Source organism: Nerophis ophidion, linkage group LG22 (genome assembly GCF_033978795.1).
Source record: "Nerophis ophidion isolate RoL-2023_Sa linkage group LG22, RoL_Noph_v1.0, whole genome shotgun sequence".
Lineage (NCBI taxonomy): Eukaryota > Metazoa > Chordata > Actinopteri > Syngnathiformes > Syngnathidae > Nerophis > Nerophis ophidion.
In genome coordinates, this window is record NC_084632.1 from 4,587,190 (window position 1) to 4,601,730 (window position 14,541).

Sequence of the window (14,541 nt, forward strand, 5' to 3'; positions counted from 1 at the left end):
TATGGCCTCAAAAAATCTATTTTTAAAAATCGATTAAAAAAACAAAGAAAAACAGCGATCCTTGAAAATTGTGAATTGATAAATAAGAATCGGGATTCGGATGGGAATGTATGTTTTTTAGCGTTTCTAAGATATATTTTCAGAAGGAAAAAATATATAATACATCTTTGTCAGGAGTACGATTTTTGGTCTTTGCGTTTTTGTGCGCAGGTCTTGGATGACGACGGCGTGCTGGTGAAGACGGAGTCGCAGGAGGCGCTGCACCCGAGAAAACTGGAGATGAACTTTGAGGAGCTGCTGAAGGAGAAGGAGGAAGCCGAAAGGAGGCGCAAGTCGGAGGAGCGCAAGCAGAAACTGGAGCAGGAGAAGCAGGAGTTTGAACAACTCAGACAAGAGATGGGCGAGGTTAGAAGCATTCATTCACTTCCAGAACATTCACTAAAACTCTTCTGATCAGTAAAGCAGAAGCCAACACTTTCCCTGGTCGCCGTCCCGATACTTTTGACCACACCTCCCCCGTCTTCTGTGATCCACAGGACGAAATAAACGAAAGCTCCAACGTTGTGAACCCGGAGTACGAAGAGTTGACCAAGCTCAAGAGGACGGGCTCCATCCAGGCCAAGAACCTCAAGTCCAAGTTTGAGAAGATCAAGCAGCTGACCGACGAGGAAATCCAGAAGAAGATCGAGATGGAGAGAGCTCGCAGGAAGGCCGTCGATGACGAAATCCAAGAGAGGGAAGCTGAGCGCTTCCAGGAGGTGAGACTCTACAACTGCACTTTTCTGGCTGTTTGAAGATCATTCACAATACTTGTGTCAGACCTTTTTTCTTTTCTTTATGAATTCTAAATCGTAAATTAATGCTAGCAAAAGTCAGCTAACAATGTAAGTCAAGGGAGTCGCTCTTTTCCACCTATAAGGTGCTCTGAAAAACCTCAACATGATGCAAGTATATATGTCATGTAGTAACATTCATAATAAGATGTAATGTATACATGATGTAAGTATATATGTCATGTAGTAACATTCATAATAACATGTAATATATACATGATGTAAGTATATATGTCATGTAGTAACATTCATAATAACATGTAATATATACATGATGTAAGTATATATGTAGTATCTAGTAACATTCCTAATAACATGTAATATGTACAATATGCAAGTATATATGTCATGTAGTAACATTCCTAATAACATGTAATATGTATAAGTATATATGTAGTATCTAGTAACATTCATAATAACATGTAATGTATACATGATGTAAGTATATATGTAGTATCTGCTAACATTCATAATAACATGTAATATATACATGATGTAAGTATATATGTAGTATCTGCTAATATTCATAATAACATGTAATATATACATGATGTAAGTATATATGTCATGTAGTAACATTCATAATAAGATGTAATGTATACATGATGTAAGTATATATGTCATGTAGTAACATTCATAATAAGATGTAATGTATACATGATGTAAGTATATATGTCATGTAGTAACATTCATAATAAGATGTAATGTATACATGATGTAAGTATATATGTAGTATCTAGTAACATTCCTAATAACATGTAATATGTACAATATGTAAGTATATATGTCATGTAGTAACATTCCTAATAACATGTAATATGTATAAGTATATATGTAGTATCTAGTAACATTCATAATAACATGTAATGTATACATGATGTAAGTATATATGTAGTATCTGCTAACATTCATAATAACATGTAATATATACATGATGTAAGTATATATGTAGTATCTGCTAATATTCATAATAACATGTAATATATACATGATGTAAGTATATATGTCATGTAGTAACATTCATAATAAGATGTAATGTATACATGATGTAAGTATATATGTCATGTAGTAACATTCATAATAAGATGTAATGTATACATGATGTAAGTATATATGTCATGTAGTAACATTCATAATAAGATGTAATGTATACATGATGTAAGTATATATGTAGTATCTAGTAACATTCCTAATAACATGTAATATGTACAATATGTAAGTATATATGTCATGTAGTAACATTCCTAATAACATGTAATATGTATAAGTATATATGTAGTATCTAGTAACATTCATAATAACATGTAATGTATACATGATGTAAGTATATATGTAGTATCTGCTAACATTCATAATAACATGTAATATATACATGATGTAAGTATATATGTAGTATCTGCTAATATTCATAATAACATGTAATATATACATGATGTAAGTATATATGTCATGTAGTAACATTCATAATCAGAGGTGGGTAGAGTAGCCAGAAATTGTACTCAAGTAAGAGTACTGTTACTTTAGAGATTTATTACTCAAGTAAAAGTAAGGAGTAGTCACCCAAATATTTACTTGAGTAAAAGTAAAAAGTATGTTGTGAAAAAACTACTCAAGTACTGAGTAACTGATGAGTAACCTGATTACGGCAACAAATAATGCACAAAAACATAAACATAGCAATGAGCAAATTCAGAGCCAGGAATATCTCTTAAGCAACTAAAACAATATTATATATTAAATAATAGTACATTAAAATAAAATAAAAAAATGGCACATTGAGCCACAATAACTTAACAGCACCATAGCCTCAGTAGGCATTCATTGATTTGATTGATTGATTGGATTGATTGAAACTTGTATTAGTAGATTGCACAGTACAGTACATATTCCCTACAATTGACCACTAAATGGTAACACCCCAATAAGTTTTCAATGTTTATCAATTACTTAATAAATGACCAAGTTGAGGTGATCTACCTCATATATACATACACACATATATACATATATACATATATATATATATATAAATATATATATATATATATATATACATATATATATATATATATACATATATATATACATATATATATACATATATATATATATATATATATATATACATATATATATATATATATATATATACATATATATATATATATATATATACATATATATATATATATATATATACATATATATATATATATATACATATATATATATATATACACATATACATATACATATATACACATATACATACATATACATACATATATACATACATATATACATACACATACATACATACATACATACATACATACATACATACATACATACATACATATATATATACATATATATATATATATATATATATATATATATATATACAGTATATAATTTATATTTATTTATTTAGCCGTTTTTGTTGACATGTTAAAGATGTTTTAATGAATATACATGCATGTTTAACATATAGATTCCTATCTTTCATGAAGACAAGAATATAAGTTGGTGTATTACCTGACTCTGATGACTTGCATTGATTGGAATCAGACAGTATAGCTGACAGTTCCTCTTTTCTGTCTAATACCACATGAAAGTCGTTGGTTTTTGGCATCTTATTTGTCCAGCTTCCATATTCGTTTTTATACACTTTACAAGAAATACATTGGCGGCAAACTCCGTATCTTGCTAGCTTGTTTGCACTGGTTTTTGGACAATCTTATTTTGTTAGCGCAGGCGCGATGGAGCGGCACTTTTATTGTGAAGACAGGAACTGTGCAATCAGCCTTTAGGTTTTTGACGGGAAGTACGGTTGAAATAAAAAGTGTCTTTTTTCCTTTACACTTTTGATTGATTGAAACTTTTATTAGTAGATTGCACAGTACAGTACATATTTCGTACAATTGACCACTAAATGCTAACACCCCAATAAGTTTTTCAACTTAAGTCGGGTTGAACGTGAGACGGTCATGTGAGCGCCCGGCTCTGTTTGATTGGTCCAACGTCACCAGTGACTGCATGTGATTGGTGAAACGCAGATCGATAAAAAAAAGTAGCGAGTAGCAAGCTGAATGTAGATAAATGGAGCGGAGTAAAAGTAGCGTTTCTTTTCTATAAATATACTCAAGTAAAAGTAAAAGTATGTTGCATAAAAACTACTCGTAGAAGTACAATTTATCCCAAAAGTTACTCAAGTAAATGTAACGGAGTAAATATAGCGCGTTACTACCCACCTCTGTTCATAATAACATTTAATATTTACAGATTTTAGTCATGTACTTGTCACAATGTTTACAACAGCACTACTATGCTGCTACTTTTGGTTTAAATTTGCCATTTTTTTGGGAAGATCCATATACATGGCCATTTTGGTTTGCAGGTGTCATTTTTCGGAATAAACGTGGATAGTCTACAATTTTGGTTTGCTGATGTCATTTCCGAAAAAAAATGCAGATTGTCGACCATTTTTTTTGCATGTACCATTTATCAGAAGAAATGCAGATAGTGTGCAATTTTGGTTTGCTGGTGCCATTTTTTTGGAAAAAACACAGATAGTCTGCAATTTTGGTTTGCTACTGCCATTTTCCCAAAGACACCGAAATAGTCTGCAATTTTGTTTTGCTGGTGCTATTTTTCGCGGGAAAAAAAAAATGCAAATAGTCGGCCATTTTGGTTTACACATACCATTTTATGGAAGAAACACAGATAGTCAGCAATTTTGGTTTGCTGGTGCTATTTTTTGAAAGACACGCAGATAGTCACCAATTTTGGAATGAAGGTGCCATTTTTGGGAAGAAAAATGCAATTAGTCGTCAATTTTGGTTTGCATGCACCATTTTTCGAAAGAAAAAAAAACAAAACCAGAGTAATTCTGCAGTCTTGGATTGCTGTTGCCATTTTTCAGAAAAAAAAAAAAAAAAAAAAATGCAAGTCGTCGGCCATTTTGATTTGCATTCACCATTTTTGGGAAAAAATTAAAAACAAAGTTAGTGTGTAACTTTGATATGCTGGTGCCATTTTCCAAAAGACACGCCCGCAGATAGTCTGCAATTTTGCAATTTTGGTATGAAAGTACCATTTTTCTAAAGACACGCAACAGTCGGCCATTTTGGTTTGCTAGTGCCATTTTTTGGAAGAAACGAAGATAGTCAGCTATTTTAGTTTGCTGGTGCTATTTTTCGCGGAAAAAAAAAATGCAAATAGTCGCCCATTTTGGTTTACACGTGCCATTTTTCGGAAGAAACTGAGATAGTCAGCTATTTTGGTTTGCCGGTGCTATTTTTCGTGAAAAAAAAAATGTGTCTGCCATTTTTGTTTACACGTACCCTTTTTTGGAAGAAACGCAGATAGTCAGCAACTTTGGTTTGCTGTTGCTATTTTTTGCGACAAAAAAAAAATGCAAATAGTCCGCCTTTTTTCGGAAGAAACGTAGATGGTCAGCAATTTTGGTTTGCTGGTGCTGTTTTTCGAAAGACACGCAGACAGTCGCCAATTTTGGTATGAATGTGCCATTTTTCGGAAGAAAAATGCAGCTAGTCGGCACATTTGATTTGCACGCACCTTTTAAAAAAAAAAAAAAAACAGTTATTCTGCAATTTTGGAATGCTGGTGCCGTTTTTCGGAAATAAAATGCAAATAGTCGCCCATTTTGGTTTACACGTGCCATTTTTCGGAAGAAACGGAGATAGTCAGTTATTTTGGTTTGCTGGTGCTATTTTTCGTGAAAAAAAAATAAATGTCTGCCATTTTTGTTTACACGTACCCTTTTTTGGAAGAAACGCAGAAAGTCAGCAACTTTGGTTTGCTAGTGCTACCTTTCGCGAGAAAAAAAAAAATGCAAATAGTCGCCATTTTTCGGAAGAAACGTAGATGGTCAGCAATTTTGGTTTGCTGGTGCTGTTTTTCGAAAGACACGCAGACAGTCGCCAATTTTGGTATGAATGTGCCATTTTTCCGAAGAAAAATGCAGCTAGTCGGCACATTTGATTTGCACGCACCTTTTAAAAAAAAAAAAAAAAAACAGTTATTCTGCAATTTTGGAATGCTGGTGCCGTTTTTCGGAAATAAAATGCAAATAGTCGCCCATTTTGGTTTACACGTGCCATTTTTCGGAAGAAACGGAGATAGTCAGTTATTTTGGTTTGCTGGTGCTATTTTTCGTGAAAAAAAAATAAATGTCTGCCATTTTTGTTTACACGTACCCTTTTTTGGAAGAAACGCAGAAAGTCAGCAACTTTGGTTTGCTAGTGCTACCTTTCGCGGGAAAAAAAAAAATGCAAATAGTCGCCATTTTTCGGAAGAAACGTAGATGGTCAGCAATTTTGGTTTGCTGGTGCTGTTTTTCGAAAGACACGCAGACAGTCGCCAATTTTGGTATGAATGTGCCATTTTTCGGAAGAAAAATGCAGCTAGTCGGCACATTTGATTTGCACGCACCTTTTAAAAAAAAAAAAAAAACTGTTATTCTGCAATTTTGGAATGCTGGTGCCGTTTTTCGGAAATAAAATGCAAATAGTCGCCCATTTTGGTTTACACGAGCCATTATTCGGAAGAAACGGAGATAGTCAGTTATTTTGGTTTGCTGGTGCTATTTTTCGTGAAAAAAAAATAAATGTTTGCCATTTTTGTTTACACGTACCCTTTTTTGGAAGAAACGCAGAAAGTCAGCAACTTTGGTTTGCTGGTGCTACCTTTCGCGAGAAAAAAAAAAAATGCAAATAGTCGCCATTTTTCGGAAGAAACGTAGATGGTCAGCAATTTTGGTTTGCTGGTGCTGTTTTTCGAAAGACACGCAGACAGTCGCCAATTTTGGTATGAATGTGCCATTTTTCGGAAGAAAAATGCAGCTAGTCGGCACATTTGATTTGCACGCACCTTTTGAAAAAAAAAAAAAAAACAGTTATTCTGCAATTTTGGAATGCTGGTGCCGTTTTTCGGAAATAAAATGCAAATAGTCGCCCATTTTGGTTTACACGTGCCATTTTTCGGAAGAAACGGAGATAGTCAGTTATTTTGGTTTGCTGGTGCTATTTTTCGTGAAAAAAAAATAAATGTCTGCCATTTTTGTTTACACGTACCCTTTTTTGGAAGAAACGCAGAAAGTCAGCAACTTTGGTTTGCTGGTGCTACCTTTCGCGAGAAAAAAAAAAATGCAAATAGTCGCCATTTTTCGGAAGAAACGTAGATGGTCAGCAATTTTGGTTTGCTGGTGCTGTTTTTCGAAAGACACGCAGACAGTCGCCAATTTTGGTATGAATGTGTCATTTTTCGGAAGAAAAATGCAGCTAGTCGGCACATTTGATTTGCACGCACCTTTTAAAAAGAAAAAAAAAAAACTGTTATTCTGCAATTTTGGAATGCTGGTGCCGTTTTTCGGAAATAAAATGCAGATAGTTGGCTATTTTGGTTTGCACGCACCATTTAAAAAATAAAAAAAACCCAGTTATTCGAAAAAATGTTAAAAGACTGTCTGCAATTTTGGTATGCTAGTGCAATTTTCCGAAAGACACGCAAATAGTTGGCTATTTTTGGTTTGCCGGTGGAATTTTCCAAAATGCATACAGATAGTTGGCCATTTTAGTATGCTGGAACCATAACGGGGACCCCGACTTAAACAAGTTGAATAACTTATTGGGGTGTTACCATTTAGTGGTCAATTGTACTGTGCAATCTACTAATAAAAGTTTCAATCAATCAATGGTGGAATTTTCTGAAAGACATGCAGATAGTTGTCCGTTTTGGTATGCTGGTGCCATTTTCTGAAAGACGCATTGTCTGGTATTTTGTTGGCTTTTAGGAGGATGAAGAAAGTCAGCTGACCTCCGCCAAGGCTGAGGAGTCTCCGTTCAAACAGAAGGTGGACATGAAAGCCAGGTTTGAACAAATGGCCAAAGCCAGAGAAGACGAGGAGAGGAGGAGGATAGAGGAACAGAAGCTACAAAGAATGCAGTTTGAGCAACAGGAGATTGACGCCGCGCTCGAAAAGGTAAACAAATATTTAATATTCATGACCAAGAAGTGTATTGCCGCCAACTAAAACATTGCTTTTCACCTGCTCGCAGAAAAATGACGACACCGTACAGGATGAGGCGAGCATCATCAACGGCTCCTACGAGGACGACGAAGAACACGCCAGATCGGGCGCCCCGTGGTTTAAAAAACCTTTGAAAAACCAATCGGTGGTGGACTCGGAGCCCGTCCGCTTCACCGTCAAGATCACAGGGGAGCCCAAACCGGAGGTGACCTGGTGGTTTGAGGGAGAGATGCTCCAGGACTGTGAAGACTATCAGTACATCGAAAGGGGAGAGACGTACTGTCTCTACCTGCCGGAGACCTTCCCGGAAGACGAGGGCGAGTACATGTGCAAGGCGGTGAACAGCCGAGGCACGGCGGCCAGCACCTGCATCCTCACCATAGAAAGTAAGACCACGCTGGTGTGACTGCATGCCTGCATGAACAGGACCCAAGTGGACCGCATGCTCCTCTTCTCCGTGAACCCAGCGACGGGTCTGGGTAACCCTCTCTTTCTGTTTTGCAGCTTATGACTACTGATGCTCTTCCACCCTCTGGAAACAGTTGTCTCGCACTCCTTTTGTAAAATCTCCTTTGTCCCCCTTAACGTCGTAACTGGAAGGCTCAGCATTCCTCGGGGAGGAATACAACATGACGCAAAATATGTTTACGTGTTGATAATCCGTCGTCACTTCCGTTTAGTACTGGAAATGACCTGTGCCAAAAGTATCAAGTCCACAGTCTCCTGGAGTTGCCATGCTACTAGAGCCTGTAAGTCTAACAAACATACACTTTAGAGATGTCCGATAATATCAGCCGATAAATGCTTTATAACGTAATATCGGAAATTATCGATATTGGTTTCAACAAGTAAAATAAGACTTTTTAAAACGCTGCTGTGTTTACGGACGTAGGGAGAAGTAGAGAGCGCCAATTTAACTTAAAGGCATTGCCTTTGCGTGCCAGCTCAGTCACATAATAACTACAGCTTTTCACACGTACGTCAATGCAAAGCATACTTGATGAACAACCATACAGGTCACACTGAGGGTGGCCGTATAAACCAATCAATCAATCAATCAATCAATGTTTACTTATATAGCCCTAAATCACTAGTGTCTCAAAGGGCTGCACAAACCACTACGACATCCTCGGTAGGCCCACATAAGGGCAAGGAAAACTCACACCCAGTGGGACGTCGGTGACAATGATGACTATGAGAAACCTTGGAGAGGAGGAAAGCAATGGATGTCGAGCGGGTCTAACATGATACTGTGAAAGTTCAATCCATAATGGATCCAACACAGTCGCGAGAGTCCAGTCCAAAGCGGATCCAACACAGCAGCGAGAGTCCCGTTCACAGCGGAGCCAGCAGGAAACCATCCCAAGCGGAGGCGGATCAGCAGCGCAGAGATGTCCCCAGCCGATACACAGGCGAGCAGTACATGGCCACCGGATCGGACCGGACCCCCTCCACAAGGGAGAGTGGGACATAGGAGAAAATGAAAAGAAATGGCAGATCAACTGGTCTAAAAAGGGAGTCTATCTAAAGGCTAGAGTATACAAATGAGTTTTAAGGTGAGACTTAAATGCTTCTACTGAGGTGGCATCTCAAACTTTTACCGGGAGGGCATTCCAGAGTACTGGAGCCCGAAATAAAAATGCTCTATAGTCCGCAGACTTTTTTTGGGCTTTGGGAATCACTAATAAGCCGGAGTCCTTTGAACGCAGATTTCTTGCCGGGACATATGGTACAATACAATCGGCAAGATAGGATGGAGCTAGACCGTGTAGTATTTTATACGTAAGTAGTAAAACCTTAAAGTCACATCTTAAGTGCACAGGAAGCCAGTGCAGGTGAGCCAGTACAGGCGTAATGTGATCAAACTTTCTTGTTCTTCTTATAAACAACTTTAAGACTGTTACAAATATGTGCCACACTGTGAACCTACACCAAACAAGAATGCCAAACACATTCCGCACCGTAACGCAACATAAACGCAACAGAACAAATACCCAGAATCCCTTGCAGCACAAACTCTTCGGAGACGCTACAATATACACCCCCACCCCCAAACCCAACCCACCTCAAACTCCTCCTAGTCTCCCACAGGGAGAGCATGTCCCAAATTCCAAACTGCTGTTTTGAGGCATGTTAAAAAAATAATGCAATTTGGCATTTTTTTTCCATAACTTGAGCTGATTTATTTTGGAAAACCTTGTTACATTGTTCAATGCATCCAGCGGGGCATCACAACAAAATTAAACATAATAATGTGTTCATTCCACGACTGTATATATCGGTATCGGTTTATATCATTATTGGTAATGAAGAGTTGGACAATATAATATCGGACTGGCGATATTATCGGCCGATAAATGCTTTAGAATGTAATATCGGAAATTATCGTAAGTAAAATTTATGAATTTTTAAAACGCCGCTGTACAGAGCAGCTGCGTCTCCTAATCATACTTGCCAAACTTCCCGATTTTCCCAGGATACTCCCAAACTTCAGTGCCCCTCCCGAAAATCTCCCGGAGCAACCATTCTCCCGAATTTCTTCAAATTTCCACCCAAACAACAATATTAGGGCGTGACTTAAAAGGCACTGCCTTTGCGTGTTGGCCCAATCACATAATATCTACGGCTTTTCACACACACAAGTGAATGCAACGCATACTTGGTCAACAGCCATACAGGTCACACTGAGGGTGGCCGTATAAACAACTTTAACACTGTTACAAATATGCGCCACACTGTTAACCCACACCAAACAAGAATGACAAACACATTTTGGGAGAACATCCGCACCGTAACACAACATAAACACAACAGAACAAATACCCAGAACCCCTTGCAGCACTAACTCTTCTGTTATGCTACATCAGAGGTAGGGAACCTATCGCTCGGGAGCCAGATGTGGCTCTTTTGATGACTGCATCTGGCTCTCAGATAAATCTGAGCTGGCACACGATAAATAATGAATAATTCCACTTGTAATCACAGTGTTAAAAAACAATGTTCAAAATATAAAACATTGTCTTGCATTTTTAATCCATCCATCCGTTTTCTACCGCACCTGTTCAAAAAGTTGCATTAATGGTAAGAAGTTGTTTATTTATTATTGGTTAGTGTGGGACTTGCCCTCCTGGGGGTTCTTCAGACCACCAAGCACTGACATGAGAGCCTGTTTTAGGGTTACAATATTGTTTTATTTTTCAATAAGTCTCTCAGTTGCTTTCCAGCAATTGTCTTTTTCTCTTTCGTTTTCGCTAGCGCTCTGGCTCCAGCCCCAACCCCGTCTCTCTTCCTGGCTGCTGCTTATAACTGAGCGACAGGAGATTAAATAACAAGACCCAGGTGGGCCATTTACGCACCTGTTGCTTATTCAGAGGCCGGTCCTGGCGCACCCCAGTTCACTGCAGGCCGGCAGGCCACGCCCCTCCCACAGTTAGCTTTAGAATAACAATGTTATTACAAAGAATAAGAGACCTATTATACTCTAGAAATGTTGGTCTTACTTAAAAATGCACGCATTTATTTGTGTTCAGTGTTAAAAAAAAATATTATATGGCTCTTATGGAAATACATTTTAAAATATTTGGCCTTGTGGTTCTCTCAGCCAAAAAGGTTCCCGACCCCTGTGCTACAATATGCCCCCCGCTATCCTCCAAAACCGCCCACCTCAACCTCCTCATGCTCTATCAGGGAGAGCATATCCCAAATTCCAAGCTGCTATTTTGAGGAATGTTAAAAAAAAAAAATGCACTTTGTGACTTCTATAATAAATATGGTATTTTTTTCCATAACTTGAGTTGATTTATTTTGGGAAAACCTTGTTACATTATTTAATGCATCCAGCAGGGCATCATAACAAAATTAGGCAGAATGATATATACTGGTGTCGGTTGATATCGTAATCGGTAATTAAGAGTTGGACAATATCGGAATAAAGGATACCTGCAAAAAAGCCATTATCGGACATCTCTAATACACATGGAATCGTTTAGTCTCGTTAGCGGTGCGTCTTTCCCCACAAACCACCAAGTATAGATACCTGAATTTGTCAAACACACCATGACACTGTCAAGCCAAAAGGAGCGATAGTTCCCAACACAAATGAAACATGAGCATCTTCAGTTGAATTAAAATCGGTTCATTGGCATTTTTATTCTCTCACGTTTCCTTTTGAAGTTCTGTTGAAGTGTATTACTCATGGTACATTTGATATGCAGTATGCTGGACAGGAAGTAACCACGTCCTTGTTTGATGATGATAAAAAAAAAAGGCATTCTTATTTGTCATACATTATAAAAGAAAAATGTTTTATTAAAATAAATAAAAATATCCCTGTATTTGGTGATGTCGTTTGTTGTTACATTGGTCTGATCTTTGTAGTACAGTAATTTGTGTGTGTGTGTGTGTGTGTGTGTGTGTGTGTGTGTATTGGCCGCTGGCTGGATCTCCACAGTGGTCACTCAGAGCGTTATCCAGAATATTAAAAGTTTTAGAGTAATAGAACTAAACTTAGTATCCATTCATCATCTTCCGCTTATCCGAGGTCGGGTCGCGGGAGCAGCAGCCTAAGCAGGGAAGCCCAGACTTCCCTCTCCCCAGCCACTCCGTCTAGCTCTTCCCGGAGGATCCCGAGGCGTTCCCAGGCCAGCCGGGAGACATAGTCTTCCCAACGTGTCCTGGGTCTTCCCCGTGGCCTCCTACCGGTTGGACGTGCCCTAAACACCTCCCTAGGGAGGCGTTCGGGTGGCATCCTGACCAGATGCCCGAACCACCTCATCTGGCTCCTCTCCATGTGGAGGAGCAGCGGCTTTACGTTCAGTTCCTCCCGGATGGCAGAGCTTCTCACCCTATCTCTAAGGGAGAGAACCGCCACCCGGCGGAGGAAACTCATTTCGGCCGCTTGTACTCGTGATCTTGTCCTTTCGGTCATGACCCAAAGCTCATGACCATAGGTGAGGATGGGAACGTAGATCGACCGGTAAATTGAGAGCTTTGCCTTGACCGCTCTGATCCATAGGAAAGCTTCACCTTCGGGAATTTTAAACAAGGAATCACTGTGTGTTTGTGGACCTTTGATCCTTCAGGCAGTACTGCATCAAAAACCGACATCAGTGTGTAAAGAATATCACCACATGGGCTCAGGAACACTTCATAAAACCACTGTCAGTAACTACAATTGGTTGCTACATCTGTAAGTGCAAGTTAAAACTGCTATCCAAAGCAAAATCCATTTATCAACAACACCAAGGAACGCCGCCGGCTTCGCTGGGCCCGAGCTCATCTAAGATGGACTGATGCAAAGTGGAAAAGTGTTCTGTGGTCTGACGAGTCCACATTTCAAATTAATATTTGAAAACTTTGGATGTGGTGTCCTCCGGAACAAAGAGGAAAATAAACATCCGGATTGTTATGTTCAAAAGCCAGCATCTGTGATGGTATGGGGGTGAATTAGTGGGTAACTTACACATCTGTGAAGGCACCATTAATGCTGAATGGTCCATACAGGTTTTGGAGCAACATATGTTGTCATCCAAGCAACGTTATCATGGACGCCCCTGCTTATTTCAGCAAAACAATGCCAAGCCATGTGTTACAACAGCGTGGCTTCAAAGTAAAAGAGTGAGGGAACTTTCCTGGCCCGCCTACAGTCCAGACAAGTCTCCCATCGAAAATTATGAAGTCTAAAATACGATAGCGGAGACCCCTGTTGAACGACTGAAGCTCTACATAAAACAAGAATGGTAAAGAATTCCACTTTCAAAGCTTCAACAATTAGTTTCCTCAGTTCCCAAACGTTTATTGAGTGTTGTTAAAAGAAAAGGTGATGTAACACAGTGGTGAACATGCCCTTTCCCAACTACTTTGGCACGTGTTGCAGCCAGGAAATTCTAAGTTAATTATTATTTGCAAAAAAAAAAAAAGTTTGAGTTTGAACATCAAATATGTTGTCTTTGTAGTGCATTCAACTGAATATGGGTTGAAAAGGATTTGCAAATCATTGTATTCTGTTTATATTTACATCTAACACAATTTCCCAACTCATATGGAAACGGGGTTTGTATTTACAATATGCACACTGAAGGCATGATGCCACCATGTGTTTGCAGAGAACTATACACTGTGGTAATATTCTTTTCTCAAAATACAACCATCCATCCATCCATCTTCTTCCGCTTATCCGAGGTCGGGTCGCGGGGGCAACAGCCTAAGCAGGGAAACCCAGACTTCCCTCTCCCCAGCCACTTCGTCTAGCTCTTCCCAGGGGATCCCGAGGCGTTCCCAGGCCAGCCGGGAGACATAGTCTTTCCAACATGTCCTGGGTCTTCCCCGTGGCCTCCTACCGGTTGGACGTGCCCTAAACACCTCCCTAGGGAGGCGTTCGGGTGGCATCCTGACCAGATGCCCGAACCACCTCATCTGGCTCCTCTCGATGTGGAGGAGCAGCGGCTTTACTTTGAGTTCCTCCCGGATGGCAGAGCTTCTCTCCCTATCTCTAAGGGAGAGACCCAAACTCATTTCGGCCGCTTGTACCCGTGATCTTATCCTTTCAGTCATGACCCAAAGCTCATGACCATAGGTGAGGATGGGAACGTAGATCGACCGGTAAATTGAGAGCTTTGCCTTCCGGCTCAGCTCCTTCTTCACCACAACAGATCG

At 39.0% G+C, this 14,541-nt stretch overlaps 1 protein-coding gene across 3 annotated transcripts in view; it reads left to right on the forward strand.

The window, feature by feature from the left end:
• nexn (nexilin (F actin binding protein)) overlaps positions 1-12,221 on the forward strand; it is a 44,758-nt gene extending 32,537 nt beyond the window's left edge. For 2 of the 3 annotated variants that reach the window (XM_061883074.1, XM_061883076.1), the window contains exons 10-13: positions 211-405; positions 537-758; positions 7,651-7,839; positions 7,916-8,293. In XM_061883074.1, coding sequence (XP_061739058.1) covers positions 211-405; positions 537-758; positions 7,651-7,839; positions 7,916-8,293 — 984 coding nt within the window. Of the gene's footprint in view, positions 1-210; positions 406-536; positions 759-7,650; positions 7,840-7,915; positions 8,294-8,391 lie in introns of those variants that run through there. The other variant, XM_061883077.1, reaches the window with a different exon arrangement.
• The last annotated feature ends 2,320 nt before the right edge of the window (positions 12,222-14,541 follow it).